Source organism: Pterocles gutturalis, unplaced genomic scaffold (assembly GCF_000699245.1).
Source record: "Pterocles gutturalis isolate BGI_N339 unplaced genomic scaffold, ASM69924v1 scaffold33249, whole genome shotgun sequence".
NCBI lineage: Eukaryota > Metazoa > Chordata > Aves > Pterocliformes > Pteroclidae > Pterocles > Pterocles gutturalis.
This window is the reverse complement of record NW_010134348.1, coordinates 9,729-37,588: the sequence shown is the minus strand read 5'-3', so window position 1 is coordinate 37,588 and position 27,860 is coordinate 9,729. Positions and strand designations below refer to the sequence as shown.

Sequence of the window (27,860 nt, the reverse complement as noted above, 5' to 3'; positions counted from 1 at the left end):
AAAGATCAGAGTGCTAAAATACAGAACAAAGTAAATGAAAAAGCTGTTCTCATTTCTAAATCCATGCATATGTGACCCTTTTCCTTTCAGTACACAGAAAAAAACCCAACTTGTCAAATCTTTGAGTGAGAGTCTTAAAAAATGGACAACTTCCATAGGTAGGAACCTGATTTTTTTGTTGGTATGAAGTAAGCAGCTGCTCCTTTTACTAACTAACTATTTTGGGGTGCCTATTGCTCCTTGAAATGCTTAGTTTTTATTTTATTTTTGAATCAGTGAAACATGTAACCTTGCTTAGTGTATTCATCCTTGGGAGACCCACTTTTAATGATTTGAATGTCAGAGTGAAGGAGAAAAGCATCATTTAACCGTTGGCAGAGATTAGCCTTATGCAAGTAGGAGGATCATCTTCTTAAAGGATGACAACAGAAGGAAGGCTAGGCATTTAAATACAACTTGGGATTCACCTTGTCATGTGTGTTGCACTGGTGTCTCTGACGTGTCAGGATTGTTCTGTATGGAAAAGGTCTAAGCAAGGTTATGGAATCAAATGTTTGCGGTCATCAGCTAAGGAGTCTGGAAGAGCACGAGGCTGAAGCTGGGTGTAGCTAGGCTGCACTCATCATACCTCCCAAACTGCAAGTGCGTTTTGAGTTTATACAAGTGTCTCAATATTTGCATTCTTGCTCTGGACAGTTTTCTTTGAACCAGGACAAATCTTTTAAGAATAGGAGGAAGAAAGCAGCAGTGAAGTACTAAAGGACGTGGGCTTTTTTTCTCCCAGTTGTTAAATCTTGCATCTCACAGGTAGACCACATCTGAAAATCAGGCTGATGGGGGTTTTCTCAGACATTTAAGTTTGTGTTTATGAAACAGCTCCTTTATTTTCTTTGTCTTTAATGCAGATCGAGAATCCCCTTGTCATGTGAAGCTGTTGCGGTCTCAGAAGGTTGTTTATATTAGCTGTGGGGAAGAGCACACAGCAGTTCTGACAAAGGTAAGGATGCTAATCTGGGAACCCTGGCTACTGTTTCACTTGCTTGATGGTTTCACATTAATTTTCTGGGTAATGGTGGAAAATAACAGATTAATTTACTGTATTCCATCTGACTCCAGTAAAAGAAACTAAATGGAAAGTATAGGCTTATTATAATTTATTCTGAGATTCATTACCAGCATGATCCATTACTGTTTTTGAAGATGAAGATGTTAGTAATCCATGACAATGAGTAGTAAAACTCAGGTGAATCACTCAAAGAAGTTAGCTTTGAGAAAAAAATTAACAAACATACATCCAAAGGGGTGAAAGTAGCATTTTGTTGGAAGATAAAGAGAGGGATATTGTGCACCAGAAAAAAATGCACGTCAAAATGAGCGGTGTTTAAATGAAACGTTAGCGGTCCCTCACAGCATTCAAAAGAGATTTTTCAGTTCAAAACCTGCTGTTTCCAAATGGTGTATAGTTTAGTGGACAGAGGACAGGGCTGGGATTTAGTAGATCACTGTAGTTCTTGCCTTGCCTCTGCCACTTCCTAAGTGTTGCTTCCTTTTTTTGGTGCTTCAGTGTTTTCCACTGTAAAATGAATTAAAACAACTGACATTGGGATTCCTGTGGGAAAAACGCAGTAGAAGATCAGTTGTGTAGGTGCTCTTGTTCAAGGAAAAAGGTCACAGTAATTTTGATCAGCAGCTGACAGAGATGGGTGCAAAGAACTGTGGAAATGGGTGCTACTCAGCCTTGTTTCAACTTGCAAGGGTTTCAGGCTCATCTAGTGACTGGGGGAGCGGTAAGCTGGACTAGTGTAGACAAATCTAAAGATAATTCTGTCAATCTCTGATGGGTGGCAAGGTTTGGAAGCTGCATTAGCAGAACCCAAGTTTCTTTTCTGAATCCTTTGGAAATCCCCAGCGACCTCTGCTTAAGCTTGGGCTTGTACTGAAACTGGAGTCAGAGAGATACTGCTGGGTTGTGGGTCCCTAAATGGAGAATATGCTGTTTGATTTGCTAACAGAGTGGAGGGGTGTTCACGTTCGGTGCAGGTTCCTGCGGGCAACTGGGACATGACTCCATGAACGATGAAGTGAACCCCCGAAGAGTTCTTGAGCTAATGGGCAGTGAAGTGTCCCAGATTGCTTGTGGCAGGTGAGTCCTATGTGCAGTCAGAAACTTGGTGGAGGTTACTGCTGACACTGAGTCTTGTAAATAGGGGGAATAATCCTGCTGCTTCATCCTATGTGTCAGAACAGAGTTAATTTTAATTTTACTTCCCATGAGAATTTTAAGGACCTCTAAAGGGCATTGTTTTTTAATCAGGGTTGTTCCCTGTGCTGGATCTGGTAAAAGATACTTTTCCATCTTATCTGTTAAAAGATCCTTTTCCATCTTAATATTTCGGCAGGACCTCAAAGCAGCAGCCCCTTTGGTTACGAGTTTCCAGCCTCTTTCATGAAAACAGAGTTGTAATACTGGTGCTGTGTTGTTGCCTTTTGGTATGTACAGGCTTAGCAACTGACTAAGCTAATTCTGTCTGTGAGACTTATACCAGTCGTATGCTGGCAGTCACTGCTCTTTGTCACTTCCACCTAAAGGGCTCTGTCCTATAAACTGGTGCCATCAGGTGGCAAAACCTCAGCATTGGTGCTGTGTAAAGATCACAGATTCATAGAATGGTTTGGGCTGGAAAGGACCTTAGAGATCACTGAGTTGCAAACACCCTGCCATGGGCAGGGACACCTCCCACTAGCCCAGGTTACTCAAAGCCTCATCCAGCCTGGCCTTGAACCCCTCCAGGGATGGGGCATCCACAGCTTCTCTGGGCAGCCTGGGCCAGTGCCTCACCACCCTCACAGTAAAAAATTTTTTTCTTATATCTAGTCTAAATCTGCCCTCTTTCAGCTTAAAATGATTACCCCTCGACCTGTCACTACACTCCCTGATAAAGAGTGCCTCCCCATCTCTCCTGTAGCCCCCTTCAGGTACTGGAAGGCTACTATAAAGTCTCCGTGGATCCTTCTCTTCTCCCGGCTGAACAACCTCAGCTCTCTCAGCCTGTCCTTATAAGGGAGGTGCTCCAGCCCTCTGACCAGCTTCGTGGACCTCCTCTGGACTTGCTTCAACAGGTCCATGTCCTCCTTATGTTCAGGGCCCCAGAAGGATGCAGTACTCCAGGTGGGGTCTCACAAGAGCAGAGTAGAGGGGGAGAATCACCTCCTTTGACCCACTGGTCACACTTCTTTTGAATGCAGCCCAGGATACGGTTGGCTTTCTGAGCTGCAAGATGCTACTTGGCACTAGCTTCTGGCCTAGGGGAACTGAGAGTAAGTTTTAGACTGTGTTTGGTGGTTTTTTTTTACTTTTAATTGTTAAACAAGGCCCAAACTTTGTACTTGTTTCTGTTACAGACATCACACTTTAGCCTTTGTGCCTTCTTCAGGAATGATCTATGCATTTGGCTGTGGGACAAGAGGCCAGCTGGGAACAGGGCACACTTGCAATATTAAGTGTCCCTCTCCTGTCAAGGGTCACTGGGCAGCTCACGATGGGCAGCTCTCAGGGAAACCTGGTATGTACGAAGTGGAATTTGGAGTTGCAAATGGACATACATAACTTCATTTCACCCGTGACTGTCTAAAGACATCTTGACATTATTCTGCAAAATTTCTTGAAATAGCAAAAGAAACCCATGCTCCTGTCGCAAATGCACTATGGAAATTACTTGGTGACCTTTTGCTCTGTCTGTTAACATGTGTCGTCTCCCTTTCTCTTTTTATAGCAGAGCTCAGCACTTGGCGATCTAGAGCCTTTGTGGAATTGTAGTAATACTGAATTTCGAGGGCTTTATTTTCTCTTTAAAACCCCTGTTGCAGTTTAAAAATCACGACTTTTCTCTCTTGCCAGGCCCTGTGTGTCTCTAAGTGCTACAGTGTTTGAGTTCTAACCGATTTCAGCCTGGCCTTCAAGGGACCCAGGTGCTCTTTGTAGTGTAAAGCCTGAGACACTGGCAGTGCAAATGTGGGGAAAAGGCACAGTAGCAACTTGCGTTCATCAGCCTCTAACACAACTGTCTCTCTTTTCAACAGATGCCTGTAAATACCATGTTGTTAAACATATCTTCTCTGGAGGAGACCAAACATTTGTGCTTTGCTCCAAATACGAGGTAAAACAAATGAATTATCTTCTCAAGTCTGCCCCCCCTGTACTAGCCTTCACAATGCATCTTCTGTTTTTGATAAATATCTCCTGAAAATGAAGTGTTGCTTTGGAGCCCATTCTGCTTTACACACCTTACCAATGATGACAGTTGTTACAGGGATTTGCAGCTTTTTAGGAGTGGATGAAAGTTGCCTGCCTTTAGAGGCATGTTAAAGAGCCACTGGGAGTACACTGATTTCAGTTTGATCAGCAGGGAGGGGAGTCCAGCCTCCTTTGCAGATGGGAAACAAGGGGCTGCTTTCCTCTTGAGACACTGGGGTCTGCATGTAGGGCTGTGAACCATGTACAGTGGGGTTTTGTCAAGATACACTGGATGGAAGGCTGAATGCTGAATTGGGTTTTTTTTTGTTTTTGTCTTCTTATTTCTTTCAATAAATGTTTGACATACACTTTTGAGGAAATAGGTCTAGAATAAACGTACTAAGCCTGTAACTACATATTTAAGAGGGCTTTGGTACATTTTAGGAAATTATACCTTGGAGTTTTTTTCCCCTCTCTTTTTGAAAATGTGTTTGATCTTGGGGTTTTTTTTTTTTTGGTAGCTTTACATGCCTTTCCTTTTGGACTTCTTAGTAATGCCACAGCTTTCTCACCAAACCTGTTCAGAGACCACACTAAGAAAGCTATCAGTTTATATATAGAAAACAGAGATTATGAATAAGAAGGAACTGTTTAATAAGCCTTGCCTTTGCTGAAATCTGTATCTTCTCACAGAATTCCTTGCCTGCTGATGATTTCCGGACCATAAATGAAACACGTTACACCTGTTTAATAAATGATGAAACTATAGATGTCTGGAGGCAAAAGCTTTTAGAAAAGAACAGTTCTATTTCTGTCAAGTAGGTATTGTGGCACTGGACAAGCCTTTTGTTGAAAGTTTTATTTAAATACCTTTATTGGCTTCCGTGCCATGCTTTCACTTGAAATTTAGCAGCCTTTTCAAGTGTGGTTCTTGGTCATATCCAAGGGGAGGACAGCTGCCAGTCCAAGGCTGCCAGGTTAGAGCTTCTGAGCAAAACCAAAGGAATTTGAGGCTGCCTCAGAACACTGCAAATGTGGGTGGGAAATGGATTTTAAAGTTGTCCTTTGTTGTGTGCTCAGAGTTCATGAAAAGCAGCAAGAAGTTGTGAACAGACTGATTCAATTCCTTTCCCTGTGTGCCTGCCATAAGAAGGGCGGGATAGGTGAAAAGGAGGCACTGCTAACATCCTACGTGATCCTGAGTGAACCACTTACCCTCTATGCCTCTGAAGGGGTAATCCTGACAGTGTTTCCCATAGAAGGAAGGGAAGAGAGCTCAAGAGATTTGCGGGGACATCTGTTCATAACCTCTGTCTCTGTTTTCTTTTGTCTTCCTGCTGCAAACAGTAATGTTGTTCAGATACTGTCCTCCGCTGCCTGCTGGAATGGAAGCTTCTTGGAGAAGAAGTAAGTGACAAACAGAGTCCAGAAGTGTGGCTTTCCCTTGAGGCAGACTGGAATTCCTTTACTTCACTCACTGCTGCAGTGGGATTTGATTTTTCTGATTGGACAGGAGACGGGGGCAGAGAGTGTTCGCTAAAGAGGTGGGTGGTCAGAGCTGGGTAAGGAAGGCAAATGGTCTAAGAAAGCGCGCAGCGAGTATACTGTAAGTGGCACAGGTTCCTTGGAGTTACCAACTGTTATTTTTCCTCATGAAATGGCTATCAACATCTTTAAAACAGGGATAGGGATAGGAATATGCTATTAAGTGAAGTGAGTGATGCCAGGTATCTGAATAGTGTCTTACCCAGCTGAGCTAGCTGGTGGGTGTGGGTGCATGTGAAGCACTTCAACACTTAACTGCTGCTTCAACAGCTTTGTACTTCAACACAGGCTGCTCTTGAAACATGCATCTGGGGCAGCAGGGAAGCACTTTCCTTTTAAGAGACATCGGTCGTATAAAGTTTTATGCTCCTGCTTACAGAAGCAGGAATTTCAAATGGTTGTAACCAGCAATAGGTGGTGACAAGGTTGTAATATGCGTAGCGGAGTCAAAGGCTGTGGGTGGGGAAGGATTGTGTTAGCTGTGTCTCTGAATGTTGGGGAGGTAACAGCATAAGATGAGGAGAAGTAGAAACGTTTTATGGTGATATGATGAGTAAATGATCTATAACTAGGTGAAGAAAAGCTTAGTTACTCTGAGTAAACTGAGTAATATTTTCAAGAGCAACTTGAAAAAGAAAACAATTTACTCGTTATTGTATTTTTCCACTTGTCCAATGGTTTCTTCTGTAATGTTGTGACAAGGCAGCATGTTACTGCATCAGGAGAGTTATGTCATGTTGGTTTAAAACACTTGTTGAGATATCCAATTTGTTGAGTCACTGTAAACAGTCCCACATCTCCTTTGAATGTGGAAATGAGTGGAGTTTGACTTTCTCACCCCAATGTCATTCTCCTTCTGCTTTAATGATGTCTTGCCTGGTGTGGGACTTAACTTCTACAGCAAATTTTTTTGAGTGGAGTTTGACTTTCTCACCCCAATGCGATTCTCCTGCTTTAATGATGTCTTGCCTGATGTGGGACTTAACTTCTATAGCAAATCTTTTACCAAAAAAATTTTTAAAAAAACAAATGAAGCCACCATACACTTAAATAAGGCTGTATTTATCCTTTATATGTGAAGCCTTATGTCATGGTGCACTTGGTAGAAATACCTTAGTATATCTCTCCAGTATCTTAATGCCATATAGGCCTGTTTGCAGTACAGCATTACCGTACACAGGGTTAGATGGAAAAGCAGTTTTTCCATGGCTGTGTGACTGGGCATGTTCCAGTACTACTTCTGCACATCACAGCCTGAAGCACTCTGTACCCCAGTGGGACTCTGAGAAGCCATTTCCAGCCTGGTGCCTGTGCTGTTATGGAAATAGCCAGTTGACTACAGCAGGCTGTGTTTAGCTTCTCATGTTGTTAGAGCCACACCAGCAGACTGACAAATGCATCCTGTCTTTAATAGCTACCTTTTCTTTCAGTGTCTAATACAGCACAGTCTCAGATGAGTAGTGACAGATTTGGGAAATACTTTGTGGTCAATAGAGTTGTCGCAATTACTTTTTTTTTACTAGCAACTGCAAGGATTTATGTGCAGCTTTACTGCAGACAGTGGTGCTGAGAGCCTCTCTTACACATGCTGATCATGCTCTAGATGCTGAGCTAGGTAACCCACCTGCTGGACTGGACATTCAGTGTTGCTAGATCTGGCTGTTAGACTGTTGTCCTCCGTAGGCTTGCCTTCATTATCCCTCTTACACAAGTAGCTTGAGTAAATGACAGCCTTTCAAGCACAGCAGAAAGGACAGCACATCTTGTTTATAACTAAAGACCATGTAAAGACTGTTTCTCAGCTGTGCTGTGTTTTGATTGTGGTCCTTGTTTAGTTCTAGAAAATTTGAGAGTGGAATTGCCAAAAAGCTACTCTGAATATCTTCCTGTTTTCTTTTGAAAACCCTCATCTGGTGTTCCCTTGTATAACAATCAGTGTTGTCTTATGCATCACCCTTCTCTTTCTTACTGGGTGTAATTAAACAGATTTTGCTATAGAAGTAGTGTATAAGAAGACAACGCAGAGGATCCTGATACATAGGATAGATACATATTTTATAGGTTTTTTAAGCAGTCTTGCCTGTCCAGGCAGGCTCTTAGATCAGTGAAGGAGTCCTGGGGAAATCAAAAGACTTTGTTAAAGTGTTTCTCTGCAAGAATCCCAACCCTAACCGAGGAGAGTTGTCCACCTTGTCTTTAGCAAGAAGATTCCAACTTCTGCTTTGTTTCTAGTCTGATTAATTCCCATTTCTCCATTGCTTGCTCTCAGGCCATGCCAATACACAGGTAATGTTGTCTCTTCCTTAAACTTACCCGTGTTTGTCTGGGTTTGTTTTAAAAGAATCGATGAACATTTTAAAACCAGTCCGAAGATCCCAGGGATTGATCTGAACTCCACCAGAGTGCTGTTTGAGAAGCTGATGAACTCTCAGCACTCCATTCTCCTAGAGCAGGTATTGCACTTGTGGGGTTTTGGGTATTCAGAGGAGAAATAAAGGCTTTGTACCTCTGTAACGTGTGATTAACAGCAGGTTTTTTTTGGAAAGGTTGTGTTGCAAATGTTCAGGCCAGATCCTTTATGGTATCAATGGATACTTTTCTATTGACCTGGGCAGATTTTCACCTTCTCAGAATGTGTCTCCAAGACTTGTTTTTGAAAAAAAGTTTTATCTCATGGCATTTAATACTTGAAATGGCTGCTGAAATTAATTCTGTGTGTGTTATACTTGTAAATAATGACTATGTCCTCATTTATTGCCTGTCAGGAGTTGAGTACTTTATGGTTGTATAATTTATTCTAACTCGGAGGATTTATTTCATGAGTGCAGAGCTGTGGGATAAAATTATCTATGTTCCCTGTGACATTTTTTAGCTATAATTTTTATACCTTTTTTTACTCTGGGTTTGACTTTTAAAGCAGGGGTGTGAGCTTAATGGGAGGGGTTAACTACTTTTTAGCCAGCCCTGGAAAAACCTTTCCAAACTTTCATGCATTTTGGAAAAAATGGAGTTTAGTCCTGTCCTATGGCGAGTTTTTAAGAAATCATCAACAGAAACTGTTAAGTCTACCGATTCTCAGTGTGCTCTGTTTCATCAGTTCTTACACATTGTCTACATTATAGATGCCCTATGACCCAGGATAAATTGCCTTCTTTTCTGTTGTTTTCCTTTAGATACTGAAGAGCTTTGAAAGTTTTTTGATTCCTCAGCTGTCCAGCTCACCACCAGATGTTGAGGCAATGAGGATCTACCTGATTCTCCCTGAATTCCCACCCTTTCAAGACTCAAAGTATTATATCACATTAACGCTTCCTTTAGCAATGGCTATTCTCCGCCTAGATACCAACCCCAGCAAAGTTCTTGGTAAGAAATTGGCACTTAAGATGCATGTTGCTCTCAGCATCCAGCAGGGACACAAAGTGTTACCTTTAGGTTTTTTCAGTCATGTTTTTGTGTTAGTTTAATTTTTCTGTTACAATGGCTGCAATGATAATTGGGTATTATATATTTGTGGTATAGTGAAGCAGTCACCACTAGAAAGCAGCTGGGAATCAAAAGCATTCAAGGAATCCTCCCTCCAAAACCTATGTTCCCGTGTAAAAGAACTATAAACATAAAATTTGAATTTTAAACATGAACTATGAAGAAATGAAAAGTGTGCCATCCAGGTAAGATGTGGGAAGTTAGTTACAATAACATAAAAAGTGTACAATTTATAGTGGTGCAGAACAAAAAATCAGGTTAAGAATTGTTTTAATTTAGAACTGAAATATCATTTCAAAGAACACTTACTAGGGAGGTTAATCTAATTTTACCTTGTCTAGTTTACCTGCATTCAGAGACTTGATTCCTGATAAATTTTCATGCCTCTCTGTGAACATAGATTTTTGTATATCTTGAAGATTAAATTATCTTATTCGCTTAAATTTGTCCACATTAGAATATCCTTTCTGTATACAGTAAATAAAAAAATTACTAAATATAATATAACATTACCTTGTCCTATATAAGGTGCAGAAGAACCTATTGTCTGGTCTGTGACCAAGCTGAACACCCCAGCTCGTCTCCCACTTCTGCATCTTCTAATTTGTGCTAATATTATTTCCCATAAGCTCATTTTAAGCTAAGGAGAACATATGCTGCTTAATGATTGTTACTCATGTTTGCTAGGCTATGACTTTTCTTGTTATCTTACTCTGTTTCTTAAGGTTATCTTATACTAAATCTCATTATCACATAAAATGCTATGTAATGCATTTAGACCTCCAGGAGTAATTTATTTTGAGGTTTAGTGCTATATTTTTTTATTCAAAGAGGCTTTGGAACCAAGTTTCCTCCTCTACTCAGAGTATGTAGTCCATTGTGTTTGTTAGCATACAGAAATGTGAAGGATTCTCATACTTTTACCTGCCAGAATCTATTGTGCTGACACTTGAGAGGATAAACTGGTGTTTGTTTCTAACAGCTGACATGATGGTTTCACAGGCTCCAGCTTCTACTTTGCAGGTGGATTTGTTCTAGCAAAGAAGCTAATAGTCAGGGTCCCTTCAGAGGAGAGGTAAGGGTTACCTGTCCTTGGCGAGAAAGAAATCAGCCTTTCTAAAGAGGGGGAGGTCAGATCTTTAGTGTAGGTGTGCCAAGTGACACACTGACACTTGCTAGAAAGGTATGTGGTACTACAGAAAATTGCCCAGGCCACTGCTTTCTTATCACTTGTGAGAGACAACGGTTTGCCTGCAAGATCACAGTATCCTGAATACAAGATACGTGAAACAGTTCTTGAACTCAAGGTTGAAAACCTTGAATTCAGGCCCTCACACTGATCGGGGATTGGGGCGGGGTAATGATTTAGGGTGGTTGTATCAGAGTGGAAGGGGAAGAGTTTTTCAGTTTCTGGTATGTAGCTGACTCTGCTCACTTGCCTATTACTACAGTTAGGAGAGAAATAGGGATTTTTTTTTTTTAAACAATCTTTAGGTGTCTTCCCCTATTTTCAGCTGTAACCCCTTATTTAGGGGTTACTCTGGCCTTGAATTCAGGATTGATATTGATGTTCCTCTGCTTTCCAGATAACTGGTGGTCTCAAGTGTGTCCAAGATATTTCCTCAGGCTAGTGGACCTCTATAAAGCCGCAGTGGTTTACCTCCTTAGTGGAAGAAAGACACTCTTGATCCCAGTCCTGTTCAGTAGCTACATTACAGCTGCTCTCAGACTTTTGGAGAAACTCCACAAGGTAAGCGGAAAGCCTGGGTGTGTGTTGGCTCAAGAGGATTCAGTCTTGTCTGCCCTTTGCCAGTTGGCAGGGACGGAGGGGTCATGGCCCTGGCTTGTGAGCTGTGTCATTGTCCACCAAGACACCACATGGGGAACATGTTTGTGGTTTTCCTGAATTCAGGATGCTTGAAGATTGTTTAGTCCTGTCTCAAACACTAGGAAAAACTTACTCTAAAAATGCTGCTGCTAAGCCACCAGCCTGTAATGTGCTGTGGTGTCACAAATACCTCCCTCATGATGCTATCTGTTCCCTCTGTGTTGGTGCTGTTTAGTCTGGGTGAGGTGGAGGGGGAACTAAAATAAATGAGAAGGAGGTTTATCTCGATTCTTCTTGGCTTGTACTAAAATATAAGGGACTATGTGGTTTTGCAAGACTTTCTGGGGCCTATTGTTGCAAGCTTGTTAGAGCACATAGGTTTGCTTTCATAAAAATAAATTCTAAGAAAAATGCTGAATGTATCTGTATTTTAAAAAAAATCTGTTTTCTTCATTAGGTAAATCAGAAGGTTAAACACATAGAATATGATAGGTTTTATATCCCTGAGATTTCCAGCTTGGTGGACATTCAGGAGGATTATCTCATGTGGTTCTTACATCAGGCTGGAATGGTAAGAAGTTTTATGTATAGTAATTGAAATAGCTGTCAGTGTTTGTCTCTCTGCTTGTAGAGATCTGTGCTTTAAATAGCCTCAATGAGAGTGTAATGTATTCAGTATAGGAGCATCTATATGTTAAGTCTCTCAGATTTGGGTACTCAGTGGCTTGACAAAGTTGATGTAAAATAAGGCTGTCAGAAGAGCTGGAGCTAACAATATTTAAGTAATGCTTGCAACAATCTCTGTGATTATTCATGTGGATCTCATTCAGTCCTTGCACAAGGCGATTAATTCAGTCGGTGGATCCTTTTAATGTGATCAAAACCTCAGGAACCAAATCCTGCATTCTAAAATTATAATTTTTACCCTCTACTTCTGCAAGATCTTAAAATCTTATTCCGTAAGAGGAGGCAGTGTGGTGTTTTGGCTAGGGGACTGAATCAAGACTCAAGAGATGTGAGTTCTATTCCTGGCTCTTCCAGTAACCTGCTGGATGATCTTGGGTAAGACTCTTCACCTCTTTTATGCCTCATTTTCCCATCTGTAAGAAAGGGGATAACTAAACTGAGGGCTGGAGTATGCTGTGTAGGAACCCAGTGAGATTATTTAATTATAGCAAGGAAAGGAATCCCAAGTGTGAGAAAATGCCAAAAGCCATCTGCCAAGGGATACTGCAAGAGTAAAACCTGACTGTAGCAAGAATTTCTGTATGTGGTTTTTATGGACTTTCTAAATGTTGTGTGTGTGCTTTGTCCCCTGTCCCCCACTTTCCATCATTTAAATAGTGCTGCTGTGTGGCTACTTGTAGTGAGCAGAGCAATAAAATATTGACTCATTTATGTAACAGTGATAGTTAAAAATGTATTGATAGGGCTAATGAGAGGAGTAATTTGCAGGAGTGGTCTTATATTGTGATGTTGTGGCCTTATGGTCTCTCCTGTTGTTTTGTGTGGTCTCTGCCTTGGGGGTATTTTTCTTCATATGAGTAAGTTTCACTTATGGCAGGCTAACACAGGCTTTTGTGACAGTTAGTCCTCTTAGTAATGTTTGATGTGCAAGTTTTGAATTAGACTTGTGTGTTTTCTTGAGAAGGAGGTTCCCATGCTTTTCTTCAAGAGCAAAAATTGTTCCCAGAGGAGAAAAATTTTCTGAGTCACCTTTGAATTAGTCTGTCCAAAAAAATACAAGACATAAAATCAAAAGTATAAAAGATTTTCATATTTCTTTTTCCTTCACAGAAAGTAAGACCATCTATTATGCAGGTAAGAAAATTGTTTTAATGATTCTTATTAAAGAAAGAAGTGCTATGGAAGCTGTAAATAGAAACCCAGCTGTCTGCCTTTCTTGCAGGATGCTGTGACACTCTGTTCTTATCCTTTCATCTTCGATGCTCAGGCTAAGACCAAGATGTTACAGACAGATGCAGAACTCCAAATGCAGGTAATCCTCCTCTCTCCCAATTTTCCTGCTCCATTTCTCTTTTCCTGCCTTTTGCATTGGTGCCTGCAAGGAACGGTGTTCGCTGGGAGTCAGTGTGTCCTGACACCATTTGTGGTTGCACGCAGCACCTGTTGGCAGCAGCTCACCCACAGATCTGAGGCTCTCCAGCTCCAGCACCCTGTAGGTGGCAGCTCACAGCTCATGCAGTTGCATGCATACATTGCTCATGCAGTTGGCTCCTGAGACGGGCAAAGCATTGGGCACTGGTCCCTCATCCAGCACGGCTCGGGTCTGGGACTAGTCCCATCCTCTGTATAACGAGTCTGCCGAGGTCCTTGGTTGTCAGGTTCCTTCAGGGTGAGAAACTGTCATCACAGTTACCGTGGCCATGGTGCTGGTTTCATGTGATATCCATCTCTGAGCTTTTCTATGCCTGCTTGAGCACATGACAGCAAGGCGGAGGAGGCTCAGCCTGCACTCAGAAGCTGAAGTCACCTTCTCCTTCTTTCATTTTGTCACCCTCTTGCGTATATTGTGTATAGCCCTCTTGTGTCACCCTCTTGTGTATAGCACCCTCACTGCTCAACTGCCCAGTTTGCGAGCAGTGCACGGCTGTAAGGACCATATCTACCGTACCTTGGGAGGACAGCAGGCTGGTAAAGGCTTGGTTGTCCTGAGAGATAGAATTGTTATGAAGACAACCACTTAGAGGCCAAAGAAACCAGTGCTTTTGTGAGTGCTGGAACGAAGGAAGCTTGGTTTCCAATGGATTTTTGTCTCAGGGTCAACTAACTTTTAAACTAAACTTACAAATGTGAATTTGTCACTTACTATGGACAATACATGATAATGAAATGTGTGGTCAAAGCTTTGACTGGACTTCGTGCCTTACCTGACTCCAGAAAATCCATGTAGATGAGAGCTTTGAATTGTAATGCAATAGGTTTCCTGGTGCCTTGCCAGGCGCAGTGGTCAACCAGCTCCTTGCTTGGTATGTTAGTAACACTGCTTTCCCTCGTGGACTCTCTGGCTCTTATCAGAGTTGTGTTCACACTGAGTTTCTTGACTCAATAAGAGCACGAGTAAAGCCTTTCTGCCCCACCCACCTGCCTAATGGCAAAAGTGTTCAGGGGTTTGATCTCTCTGTTGCTCAAATTTGGTGAATGGATCTGTGGACTCAAAAGGTGCTGGTGTGGGAAATGGGGGGACAAGTAGGCACACGTGCACACACTTGTACAGAATGAGCACATAATCCTTGTACCCTGGGGAAACCAAACTAAAAGAGCAAGGAAGAAAGGAACGCTGCATGTCGTTGTTAACTGTTTTCCTTTCATAGGAAGAAAGGAGCTGAGCAGTGCCTGTTTTTCACTCCTCTTATTTACAGGTTGCAATAAATGGTGCAAATTTGCAGAATGTCTTCATGCTTCTCACCCTGGAGCCTCTGCTGGCCAGAAGTCCTTTCCTGGTACTTCATGTTCGCAGGAGTAACTTAGTCGGTGATGCTTTAAGGGAGTTGAGCATCCATTCAGACATTGATTTGAAAAAACCTCTTAAAGTAAGTTTTCCCCATACCTTTAGCACCCTCTCATCCAGCTGGCATTTCTGCAGCTTTTCATCCCTTCACATTACTGTTTCACCAGCGTACAGTGGCTTCTCCATAGGTATAGCACACGGGGAAACTTGAGCTAAACAATGCAGGAGTTGAGTCTTTCTCCTGTCTGACTTCTGAGTGTTTTGGCAGTGGGCAGTTTACAAGAAGGCAAGCAGGGGGTTTACTCTCTTTTCCTGGAGTCTGCTGTATAAGCGGCAGGGGGGAAAACACGTCTATGATATTATGCAGTCTCTGTTTTGCTGTTCTGCAGGAACAGGCCACTTACAATAGGACATATTTTATCTCTGAGACATTGCTCCAAAATTCAGCAGCTGCTGTCATGTTGCTGCTTCTGTTGTGGCGAGGACAGGTGGTTATTTATGATTTGCATAAGAAGATAAACATTTTCAAAATATCTGGTTTGCCACCCCCTGTTCCCTTTGTCTCCCTGCAAACAGAGCACTGAAACAGGCTCCTGGGTTGCAGTGGCTTTGGGCATGTTAGACAAATTGCTTTGTGTGGCTCCCAATTAGAAAGATGTACGATTCACTCAGTCTCAGCTCTGCATCCCTGTTACTGACCTGCTTTTTTCTCCAGGTCATCTTTGATGGTGAGGAAGCAGTTGATGCTGGAGGAGTGACAAAGGAATTTTTTCTCCTGTTGTTAAAAGAACTCCTCAACCCCATCTATGGCATGTTCACTTACTACCCAGAGTCAAACCTGCTGTGGTTTTCGGACACGGTAAGCCCTTGCCCTCTCTATGCATGCAGGTTGAAATAATATGCTGCATTTGAATGACAAGAAAGTTAGTGTCAAACCATTTCTACCTACAATACAACGTGAGCTCTGTTTTCAGTCAATGTAAATTAGTATAGGTCCATTAACTTCAGCAGAGCAGTGATGATTGTGCCTGCTAAGGAGTTGGCTCTTTCTCTTTATTCTTATCCCATAATAAAACTTCTATTAAGTGAGTATCAGATGACAATTAATATAAGTGTTATTATCATGAATGTGATAATCATGTGCTATTTTACAGAATCAGAGGTTTAGGTTGTAATGGCATTAGAAATCTGTGCTTCTCTTGCTGTTCATGTTATTGCAACCAATCCACTTAGTAATGCACCACTGTCACCTTCAGTGTCTAAACTTGCTTGTGTGAGTAAGCTCTTAAATGGCAAGAAACAGTTTGTAGTGAAAGCTGGTTGGTTTTGGAAGGGTGTGGAGTGCAAGTTCTGTATCTGTCAGATAGCGTTATGCTGGAGGTGGTGGTTTATGTCCTTTTATCTTCTCCTGCATAGCTAGCAAGATGGAAAATGATGTTGTCCATCTTCTCTTAAGGTGTAGTTGCCCTGGTGGGGGTTCTTTTGATTTATTAATTATATTTTACAAGGAGGGAAATTACATGGCACCTTTTGTAGCTTGTAAACTATCACAGAGCAACTACTCCTTATGTTAATGCTATAAAACAAAGTCTTTTGACAGTAAGAATAATGACAGTGTAAGCACTGAAAATAGAGAGTTGTGTATTTACAACATGTAACAAATACAGGCAGCCAGTCTGTGACTGACAAACCAGTGGGAGAGTAAATATGCGAAGAAATGGAGGCCAGTATACCAACACCTATGTTGATATATTTGCTTTGGTGGCACTGTGGTTATGCATAAGCTTTTAACAGAAAATAGGCTGGGTGGTAGGGAGAGAATTGTTAACACATTTTCTTTCACTACATAGACAGCAAACATCAAAGCATAAATGCAGAAGCATGTAAAAAGGAAATAAAAGGCAGATAAGGTGGAAAACAGCTGTTCCTGTTTCCACAGCTAATTATGGCTTACAAAAATAATAGGGCTTAATTTCCGAATCTTCATTTCTGTGCCACACTCCAGCAAGGAATTTGCAACCAAACTGGAACCTGATGGGAGCGCTCTGATATTGCCACAGTTGGAAAAGCAGGGGCTGGCTTCTTGGTGCAGGGAGGAGTGGGTGCTGTGCATTGCACCAGTGACAGTGTGTCTCATGGGGATTTCTCTGCGTGGTTTTGCAGTGTTTTGTAGAACACAACTGGTTTCACCTGATTGGCATTATATGCGGTCTTGCAATATACAACTTCACAGTGGTGGACCTTCACTTTCCCTTGGCTCTGTACAAAAAACTCTTGAATGTGAAGCCCTGCCTAGAGGATTTGAAGGAGCTATCCCCTACAGAAGGAAGGTATGAAAACCAAAATTTCTGGGAAGGGAGAACGGAGAGCAAAATCTCTAGGAAGGATCCAACTGAGAACAAGAAATGCCAGACTGGTTAAAAGCTGTTCAGTAAAACACTTCCTGATCCTTTTGAGCGATTGATTAATTTTGCGGGCTGTGATCCTAGCAAAGTACATAAGCTGGTGGTGATTTTCATGTAAGACTTCTTTTCTTCCACAGGCTATCAGCTTCTATCTGCTTAGGCTCTGTAATCATCTTCCTGACCCTCAGGAACTTGATATCAACACAGCCAAAAGATACCTATCACACCCCTTTGAAAACAGGAGTGGGGGCCTGTCCCTCTGCTGTGTGATTGCATGATGAGCCCAGATCCTAGCCTCAGCCCTTCCCCTCAGGCTAGGCTGGGGTTAGCAAGCAGTTCTGCTGCACGTCTCATGATGTAACCCAGGATGGGAACTCTGCGTAGGATGTGAACTGTCCCATCCCTGAACCAGGGTGACTCTGACCTGCTCCCATGCCAGAAAGAAGGAGATTGAATGTAGTGAAGGGATGACTTTTTCTAAAAGGCGTATTGAATCTTTTCTGCCTAATTGCGAGGGGATATTGGTTCCCTCTGACACTGAGAGGTTAAGATCTGAGGTTAAGATTGCACTGTCTGACTGCTGCCTTCTTTTTTTCTTCTGAGTTGCAGTCTGATTTGTCTGCACAAAGTGACAGCTGTATTTAACAATAATGAGGTAAAATGCCAGGAAGACAGCAGCAGGATTGTGAGGGATAGTAGAAGAATATTTTCTACATGATTACAGATATAATCCACTACCCTCTCTTCCCCCACTCCCTCAGACCTTTGTGCAGTGATGGCATAAATATCTAGCTGTCCTTTAGAACTAGAAATTTAATTCTCTTTTAAGGCTAGGATCATTAAAGGGGATCCATGTGCTAGGTAGGCATGGTCTATATTCATAATTTGTGTGGACTGGCATTTATCCTGCTTAGAACAAAGCATCTCTTTATTTGAGGTATATTTCTTTCGTACTTCTTCAGGTGACTCAGAGATTCTCTCTTGCAATCCTGTTACCCAGATGTATGATGCTATTTACTTTTACTGAATTTATTTTATTTAGGTATATGGCTTTTTGAATCTCTGATTTTTATTTTCCTCATTTCCTTCCCTACCTGTCATGTAGGAGTCTTCAGCAACTTTTAGATTACCCTGGTGAAGATGTAGAAGAGACGTTCTGCCTGAATTTTACAGTAAGACACATTTAACATATCACTTCTGTGAACCCCTCTACTTACTCATGTGTATTGTGGTTTGTTCCAAACTATGCCTGTAGCACATATCCCATGTTAATGTTAAATGTTCAATCTTAAAATTCTTTGCTGTCAACTCCCTTGTTCTTTTGAATGTGTTCATGAAAACAGAGCTAGTAAGTAGATTAAGCAGAGTGGTTTTCCAAATAGTCGTCTCGTCATTATGGCATGTGACTTAAATGCTAGTGGCCAACTTCTCAGACTGGACAGTAAGAAGTAGGTTCTTAAATCCTCCTTGAAAATGGAAGCTAGATTTTGACATCACTAGGCCAGTTATTGAAATGCTAACCATTTAGAATTTTCCTTGCTGTCCTGATTTTAATACTTTTTAACTTAAAAAACTTCTAGTGAGTGAAGTTGGTCAGACTTTTCAGACAAAATGCTGGAGGCTATTGCTAGGAGACATGCTGAGGTAGTCAGCTTTCCTGTGCTACTGTGGCAGTAGAAGAATCTTTTTATAACTAGTTGCAATAGTTTCTATTACACAGTGGAGATTCCCCAGAATTGAGTTCGATCCTGATGTACATCGGAATATCAAGTACGCCCCTCATCATGTGGAAGCATTTAGAATCTCACAAAGAGATATGGCATTGTTATTCTCTTCCCCTTTGAGTCAGGCAAAGTAAGAGCTTCCATGTTTCAATGTCTTTGCTTTAAAGTCCTGATGCTCTAACAGGTTGTGAGTGATGGGTTCACCTTAAGCTCCATCTAGGTTCTTGACTCTATGTCCAGGGCGTAGCTGGGGTAAAAACAAGGTACCAGGAAAATCCTTAGTGAGCTAGGAGAGTGTCCATTTCCTTGTTTTATAAATGAGAGCACATGGTCTCTTAGATCAAACTTACCTGTGGAGTGAGTCAGACCTGGCTGGGTCTGACTGTGTCTCGTGCATGTCAGAGCTGCATTTCAGGATGAGGCAATGAAGCCATAATGATGATAACGCAGACTGGGTAAAAGAATACCTTTGAAAGTAACACAAGAGATTCTTCTCCAAATTCTCTTTTCACACAAAAGGGCATTCTTACTCTTGCGTGCACTATACACAGGGTAATAAAGACTTACAGATACATCTGCTAAAATTTTGACATGAATAAATAACTGATATCCCAAACCTTGAAATAATAACTCATCTTGCATGTCAAAATTTGAGCCTCTTTTGTGTATGGTAACTTGAAAATTGACCCTTTTGCATTTTTTCCACATGACTAATTTTGTAGGTACAGAATATATGTTTGTACTGGTACCATCCTGGGCCAGGCAGAAGCAGGAAGCTGTCTGTGGTCATGCCATCTTGCAGTGAGAGCAGATAAATTAACCTACAGAGCTAGTATGAAAAAGGGAGTCCTTTTTGTTGCCACAGCATGTGGGCTTAGTTAAATAGTTATCATGCTCTTGTTTTTTTTTTTTTTTTCCCCCACAGGAAATTTACTTAAAAGAATAACTTTTTTCTTTTTTTTTCTTTTCTGAGTTTACATTTAGACTTAATAGCAGTTCTACAGAAAACGTAAATGATGAAAGGTTATGAAGTATGCAGGGCAATCAGAGCAGAGAAAAAAAATGTTCTGTGTACACCCTTTTCTCTGGCCCACCCTTCACACGTTGGCCATCAACTGTGAAAGAGAATTCTGTATCTTTCTGCAGGCATATGGCCTGAAAAGTACTTCTGGTAAAATTGGTTTTCTGGTGTTGTATAGATCTGCAGGGAAAGCTATGGTGTGACAGAGCAGAAGAACCTGATTGAAGATGGAGATAAAATTCTGGTGCAGAAGGACAATAGGTAAGTGGGGCATGTGTAGGGATGGACTCATACTTGGGATGAGGTCAGGTGCAGTGCCACAGAAAATTTGGCTGAGCTGATATGTGAGAGAGAATTAGGAGTCGCTGTGAGCAAATTCCAAGACCAGTTGTTCAAAAGTTACTGGGTGCCAGTGACACTTGAATAAAAAGCAAGTTTTCATCTTCTTTCCACCAATGTTTGGAAAATATCCTGCACCTTTTTGGATGGATGTCTTCCCTAGAAAAGACCTTCATGTAGACCCTGGCAGTTTTCTCATGGTAAATAGAGATTGCAACATGATTTTGGCCCTTGAAGGATAATCTCCCTGATGGTTTAGAGAGGAACTGTACATGACCAGCAAATCTGAGCCTGACAAACTTGTTTATACGATTAATTCTGGAGCTGGAGACACTTGAGTACACCTGGTAGAGGACCACCATCCCTGATTAAGCCATAAGGCTCTACTGTACGTAGATTCCTTTCCGTTTGACTGAACACCTGAGTGTTATTACTAGCACAGCTACCGTTCCCCCCCCCCCTTTTTTTTTCCAGCTCCTAAACTATTTTCTTCTTATAATCCTGTAATTGGATTTCTACAAATGCCTTTGTTACTTGAAGCAATGTTCAAATTCTTTCTCTGCTGGCAAAACAGAGTTATCCAGTGACTAGTCAGCAGCATGGTTAGTGGCTTGTGCTAGGATTGCTGAAGACCTTGCTGGCAAGCCTGGAGATGAAGTAATTTCCCATTAATCTGATTATTTGAAAGGGTTCTGATTGTGTCAAAAGCCCTGGCTGTAACAAAAGCTTTGTCTGTATTGCCTTCTTACCTACTTTACTGCTGCCCAAAAGGATGCAATTTTACAGCTAAATAGCTGTCTCCATACACAACCCATGTGGAGATGGAGTGGTGTAAGTCTGTGTCCCTGCAAAGAGAAGGTGGGCTTCAGGTAAAGAGAGGAGAGTTTAATTTACGTTCACGAGAGTGAAATAAAGATGAAAATGACAGTGATAGTACCCTTAGGTTATTAGGCTGGGCATATACACTCAAAAGAAAACCAGCAGTTTTTCTACTGTGTGCCATACTGGCCTAAGGGGAGGAACAACGATTTTAGCTGAGCCAGGTTAGCTCCTGCAACTGTTTATTAAGTCAAGATAGGCAACAAGAGAAGAAAATCCTTAAGGAGAAAGGCTAGTGTGTCGCTCCATCGGCTTAACACATTCCAGAATGCAAGTGCTTCGTCTTGGCCAGAGTTTTGAACTCAAGCTAACCTCTAAATCCAAGTCTAGACGTGGCTGTCAATTCGTGCACCTTACAGGGCTTAATGACTTCCTCTGCTCCTACGTTTAGAGTCCAGGGACCAATTTGCTGCCCTCCTGGCCCGAGTAGTTTGCTGTGTGCGTGTCTTCGGGCACTGCCCTTCCTGCCTGAGGAAAGTTTGCTGGGAACTGAAGAATGCACCGGATTGCTTTGACTGAAAAATGCCAAGCAGAAAATGCCTGTGTTTTCCCTTTCTCCTTTGGAGTTCATACTGGGGGTCACAACACCAAATGTTCCTGATAAAGGGTTTATAATCATAACAGCCAGAGAGGTATTAAACAACACTTAAGGGCTTAACCAGCTTGGATTTCTGTAATGCTCAGGTGACTATCAGGAAAAATATAATAAATGTGCTGGGAAATAACTCCTACTTTGCTATAGGATTTCTAATTCCAAGGTTTTTTTATATTTGTCAGTCTGCTTCCTTATTTTTCTTTTAGTTTCTTGCCCATCCCTTGCTGCTTTTGCGTAACATATACATTGAGAATTCCTCCACCAGAAGGTCAAAATATTTATTTCAATTGTGACCTTCCCAGCTAGAGACTGAGATACTGGATTCCGTGGTGTTCCCTCATCTGCTTATCTTCTGAGTTAAAGTGTGAGCTTCTTTTGAATGTCAGATAAGAACAGCTTCATCCACAGAGAATAGTTTTGTGTCCCGGTTTGCCACATTGGTTGGAGTGTTTTTGTCAGGTGTGGAAAAAAAAAGAACAAAAAAAGTCAGGGGGAATGTTTTAAGTCACTGTACAAATGAAATTCTAGTGTTGCACTCCTATTGTGGTGCTTTTAGACTAGGAAAGAGGGGAGCTTAACCTCCAAAAAAAATTCAGAGACAGGGTTTGGCCAGGGCCTGCCACAAATTTCTTGCCAATGGCAACAGAACGGTGTTTTTATTTTAATGCTGTTTTTGGGAATCCTTGAAGCCAAGCAAGGTTGTCGTTCTGAGAGGAGTCATTCTCTTTGCCACGTACTCCAAAGCGCAAGACGTGTATTTATTTGACCAGAGCATGAAGGCTGAGGAGGAGGTTTCCTAAGACTATTTTCTTGCTCTGTAGCAAGGGATGTTTCTTAATTTCTTTTGATGGCTTTCTTTTTGGGGCCAGGAGGGAGGGAATTGGCCATGCAGTTTCAGATCAAGACTTTTTTTCAGAGCAGGATTTCCTCAGTCTGCCTCTAGGCTACAGCTTTGGTGTTGAAAGTGCTGAACCACTGGCAAGACTCATTGGGGACTGTGTCAGCAGCAGGTGCCTCTGAAAATTCACAGGGTACCTACCTAGGGCTCTGTGAGGCTCTTGGTTTTGGAGATGGTTGTCTTCTGGGCACTGTTTGGTTCCCTCTCCCTGTCAGTCTGAGGTCTTTGCAGGTGAGCACAGAGCCCTGTGCTGAGTAATCCCAGACACCTACAGACGGAGAAGAGCCGTAGGCTATTTCCTGGACTTCCTAAATGTAGGGTTGCAGGAGCTGGACATGTTCCTGGTGGCTGAACCCTGATATTTACTAAACACCACCTCTGTGTGGGCACGGGTTCCACAGGGAGGGAAGAGGGCTCAGTTCCTGACACCTTCCCAGCACTTGGTGTCACCCTGGCTCCCTCCTGGCCCTGTGGGCAGCTGGGTGCAGGGCCACTGGGTGGGTTTTACTGGTAGGACAGAGCCTGGGTTGCTGGGGGACCTCCTGTGCTGCTGCTGCTGCTGGGGAGTAAGCAGACACACAGTGGTTCTTGTTGCCTAACGCTTTGTACATGTTGCAGTGACTCAGCTTAGTGAGAGCACGGCAGTGACTTGAACCTGTTGGAGACTCATTTGCAAGACACATTACAGGCAGAAGTAGGAAAACTTAGCAGTGCTGCTGCTCAGGCATGTGATTAAAAGTGCTTTTCTTTGCCTGCTCTCTCTAGGGAAGAATTTGTTGAAGCCTACGTAAATTACATCTTCAACCTCTCCATCCATGAGTGGTACACGGCCTTTTCCACTGGCTTCCTGAAAGTGTGTGGTGGGAAAGTCCTGGAACTCTTCCAGCCCACAGAGCTCAGGGCCATGATAGTTGGAAACAGTAACTACAACTGGGAGGAACTGGAGGAGGTAAAGCTTCCCTCTTGTATTTTTCTTCTTTTTCACAAGTACCAGGATTGTGCAGTTGCACGAGGTGGGCACTAGCCTGGGATGTAAAAAGATGTGATGAGACACAGATATCTTGGGGGTTTTTTTATGCTGCTTTTTTATGCTTGCCATCATCCACGTGAAAAGTTTCTTACTGGGTTGTCCTTGTAAAGTCCAGGTCTTTATGGAGTGAGTTTTACTGTAGGTAAAGGCAAAAAGTACACAGCCAAGGGTTCAAAGGGGAGTCTGGACACAAAGCGAGAGTTAAATCCTCCCAAAATGTGTACATGAGCAAGTTATTTGCTCTGCCTAAGCCTCAGCAGTAAAAGGGGCTTTGCAATGCGGAACACATGCTCCTGTCCAGCCTGTGAACAGGATTCCTCATGACACATGTAGTTAGCTGAGCAGCTAGAAGCCTAAGACATATTTCTAGGAGAAGCCTTTGCTGTGTCTTTGAGCTGTGCTATTACCCATCCTGTGCTCCATTTCATAACTGTCAGACATCGATCTGAGGGGAGATACCAGAAGAGCTCAGGTCTGGGTTCTGCTTGGTCTTTGCTTTCTCATGCCAGATGAAATGATGTGGCTTTTTGGTTTTTAACAGAGTGCTGTCTATAAGGGAGACTACACTGCAACACACCCGACTGTGAGAATGTTTTGGGAAACCTTTCATGCATTTCCCTTGGAAAAGAAGAAGAAATTTCTCTGTAAGTACCTTGCAGTGGCGCAAACTGTGTCCTGAAATTGAAGACTCAGGTGGGAGTGTCTGCAGAGCTCCAGGGTTATGGCGCATTGCATTAAGTGCTAGAAGATGATCCAGCATGAATGGCTATCCCCTGAGTTATCTACTGATATCTGATATCTCAGATCATCTGTTTTCTCCCTCTCTTGTGTGGTTTTTTTTTTCTCTTTCATTCCTTCTTACTCTCAAAATCCCAGGGTGATAGCTGCAGTGCAAGATCCAGTGCAGTCTCTCACCCGGGAGTGCAGTATCCATCTGTTTGTGTTCCCAGGTGGTGAATTCACAGCTGTGGGCATCAGGCAGCACTGGCTTTGCTCCTTTTTATCCTTCCCAGGCATAAGAGGGAGCTTTTAAGGGAAGGAGGTGCCAGGGGCAGCTTTATTTACTCATCCGTGCACCCAGCAATGGCCTTGCTGCTTGCCTCTGCTCTCCTGCACCTCCTGGGTGAGCCCAGCCATGCTCTGCAGGGAGTTCCGTCAGCATTTCGGCCCCTCCAGGAGGGGTCCTGTGGTGTGCCTTTGGATGCAGCCCTCGGCACAAGGTCACCTCTCCTAACTGTCTGACCTTCCCTGTGCTTCTCCTAGTGTTCCTGACGGGCAGTGACCGCATTCCCATCTACGGCATGTCCAGCCTGCGCATCGTCATCCAGTCCACAGCCAGCGGGGAGCAGTACCTGCCCGTGGCGCACACCTGCTACAACCTCCTGGACCTGCCCAAGTACAGCAGCAAGGAGATCCTCAGCGCCCGGCTGGTGCAGGCCATCGATAACTACGAGGGCTTCAGCTTAGCTTGATGAGCGCGGCAGAGGCACAGACCCTTGGGTACGGAGGAGGAAAACCGATGGGCTTGGCTTTATTTTTCTAAGGGAATGGATCAGAACATTTTTTGGGAAAATATAATTAATAATAATAATAGATTGAGATGATGCAGTCTCAGCCTGATGCTGCCAGCATTTTGTGGGGCTTCAGCAAGGAGAGGCTACTGCTTTGAATTTTCTCATCTACTGAACAAAGTCAGTTCAGTTGGCATTTTTCTTGTTTCCCCTCCAAGTTGGCATCACTGTCCTCACAGCCATACCTTGTAGTTTGCTTTTATTGCCCCTATACACCCTTCCCCCCCCATGCTTACCTTTCCTATCAGTCCAGTTTAAATATTTTCATGTACCTTGCATTTAGGCTATGGTGGAAATTGAGGATGAACTAGTGATCTCCTTTTTTGAAAAGCTGTGATTTTTCTCCCCCCTCCCCCCCTTTTTAAATGCAAGCTGGTTCTTGCTCAATTCAGTGGAAATATTCCCCTTTGCCCTTTGGTCCTTGGTGGATGGCACTGGGCTGGGACGTCATTTATGACCCCCAGGGCGGTGTATTAGTGACGGTACGTGCTCTCTCTCTTTTTGTACCAGGATGGCTCATGAAGAGTATGATGGTTTTGGGGAGTGAGTGGGCTTGTTTTTCTTCACTTGTCTTGAATTTTAGTTCCAAGCAACATCTTCTTAAAGAAGCCTCAGACTCCTCTGGAGTGGGGTTTGTGTTCAGCCTTGTGGGAAGGACAAACCCTGCCTATAATAACGGGTTTCTGCATTGCACCTCTCATGTTGTGTTCCTGTCTTGGCAAGTCTACAAGTTAAGACGGGTGGGCTTTGCCGAGTCCTATTTTTCCACCTGAGCAGACCTGTTATTCCAGCACAAGGTGATGTGGTTGCTTTTACCTCTGCTGCCTTTCTCCAGAGGAGTCACATGTGTGTGGATGTGAGCGTGCGACAGTGTGTGAGTGCATGGGGTGTGTCCAAGCTCTCCAGTCTCATCAGGCCCCAGAAAACAAAGCAGTGTGAGATCCCCATCTGAGCGATAACCCTCTGTTTGGAGATGGGTTTAATTTCACAGTTAGGGTTACTTTATTTTGCTGTTTCAGAGGAGCCCTTTCACTTGGCAGCTGTTTTCCTGGGGGGCCCTAAAGGACAACCTGCATGAATTTGACTGGAAACGTACAACAGGACTTGAGTAGGCAAAATCATTACCTAAACCTACTCTGTGCAACTGGAGAGCCTTTATCCTCTTTCTTCCAGTCTCACCCACCATTAAATGAAGTCTGAATGATCCCCACCATTTTTCAGGTCTTGGTGTAAATCTCATGTTAAGCCTAGGATGGTTTTGACATTGACTTGTTATTAGGACACAGTATTTATGCACCACGTTCAATATACAGTATTGAACTTTGCACCTCGTAACAAAAGGTTTTTGGTTTCTGGGTTGGTTTTTTTTTTGTTTTTTAAGATAAGCTGTGGGCTCCTGAGAGCCTTCCAGCCTCTTTCTAATGCAGCATTGAAGATAAATATATAATTATATCAAATGTTTATTTTCAATGTGTGTGTACATATTACAGTATTACGCAATAAATTTAATGTTTAATTCTGACTGAGGGGCTGCCTGTGTGTCAGGAAGCAAAGAAGGGGCTGCTCCAGTCTCTGTGGAAGAGCTGGGCATTGAGACCAGCCCTGAGGCTGTCTATCCCCCTCCCTTCATCCCCACATCCCTGCTGCTTCTCCTTTGCTCCCCCCTCGCAGGGAGCAGGGTGTGGGGCATTGCCTTTCCTTGTGGCACTGAGGGCCGCCAAGGCTTCTCCAGTTCCATCGCCACTTGCACATACCCGGAATAAGAACTGATGTCTTAGCAGAATGATTAAAAGATAAGATGCTTTAATTTCACTGCCCTTAACATTGACATCCATTATTTGACTGTTTACTCAGGAGTAAACAGAAAGAAAACCAAATGCACCTTTTAAGAATGACAAGTTTCTCCTCTGTCTTTAACTCTTGCAATCTTATTTTGTCCACAACTCATTCATTGCCATCATTTAAATAAACCACGATGATTTATGATCTCACAGTGTGGTAATACACAAACTAGCGTGGCTGAAATGGCCCCAGTGGGGGAGAAGCCCACCAGCCTGTGCTGCCATCCTGCAGCAGAGAGTTTGTTCTAGTGACGTGGAAACAGGTTGTCTTACACTAACAGCTTATTTATATCACAGAAAGTACAGTTTTGTACAGTACTTCATACCTTTTAAAAACAGAGTCTTGTGTTTAATGTTCTCCAGTCAACAGTCATTGATGTTGGCAGAGACAAATCATCAACGAGAACGCACAGATGTTGCTTGGATTGACTCAGAGGAGTGTGGTGGTGGGGCAAACAGCACTGCTGGCTAGTTGGGGTTAGTGGGAAGTCAGATCAGCTGGGGGAGATACAAAGACAACACTTTAGTGCTCAGGTCTTGGAGTCCTCCTCCTGTGCAGGCGTGGGAGAGGGGAGTCATGGCATCTGCAAATCCAGGACAGAAAGTTGAGCATTTGTACGTGTTGGTCCAGGACTGGAATTTTAAAATTTAAATTTACTTCTTCTCTACTATGGTCATTTGTAGCAGTTCCCTTCACAACTAGGCAGATGATTTTTTTTTTTTTCCCTGCAGGGAAAGACTTGTAAAGATCAGTTTAAAAAGAGAGAGGTCTAGGTGTGTTGTTTTTTTTTTTTTTCTTTTAATGTACAATCTCAGTTAACAGGTTTTGTTACTTTTAGCTTTCAAAGTTCAAAAATATAAACTCTCTAAAGTGCATAACTGTACTTACATTTCATATAAACTGTCTGAAATTCTAACAATATACCATGTAAACAGCAGTAACTAAGCATCAGAAAATGCTACAATCTCATCAGTTTAAAAATAAAATGGACTGT

The 27,860-nt window shown here is 42.6% G+C and overlaps 1 protein-coding gene across 1 annotated transcript in view; it reads left to right on the top strand.

Moving 5' to 3' along the window:
* Positions 1-24,925, top strand: part of LOC104467705 (probable E3 ubiquitin-protein ligase HERC3) — a gene marked incomplete at its 5' end in the record, with an annotated part of 29,059 nt that extends 4,134 nt beyond the window's left edge. The window contains 20 exons of the mRNA XM_010081573.1: positions 906-997; positions 2,013-2,143; positions 3,403-3,563; positions 4,081-4,157; positions 4,928-5,052; positions 5,582-5,641; positions 8,121-8,232; positions 8,953-9,142; positions 10,849-11,012; positions 11,548-11,661; positions 12,888-12,911; positions 13,000-13,089; positions 14,474-14,644; positions 15,278-15,421; positions 16,726-16,892; positions 18,073-18,139; positions 19,891-19,973; positions 23,189-23,372; positions 23,995-24,097; positions 24,717-24,925. Coding sequence (XP_010079875.1) covers positions 906-997; positions 2,013-2,143; positions 3,403-3,563; positions 4,081-4,157; positions 4,928-5,052; positions 5,582-5,641; positions 8,121-8,232; positions 8,953-9,142; positions 10,849-11,012; positions 11,548-11,661; positions 12,888-12,911; positions 13,000-13,089; positions 14,474-14,644; positions 15,278-15,421; positions 16,726-16,892; positions 18,073-18,139; positions 19,891-19,973; positions 23,189-23,372; positions 23,995-24,097; positions 24,717-24,925 — 2,468 coding nt within the window. The remainder of the gene's footprint in view (positions 1-905; positions 998-2,012; positions 2,144-3,402; positions 3,564-4,080; positions 4,158-4,927; positions 5,053-5,581; positions 5,642-8,120; positions 8,233-8,952; positions 9,143-10,848; positions 11,013-11,547; positions 11,662-12,887; positions 12,912-12,999; positions 13,090-14,473; positions 14,645-15,277; positions 15,422-16,725; positions 16,893-18,072; positions 18,140-19,890; positions 19,974-23,188; positions 23,373-23,994; positions 24,098-24,716) is intronic.
* Between the last annotated feature and the right edge of the window lie 2,935 nt (positions 24,926-27,860).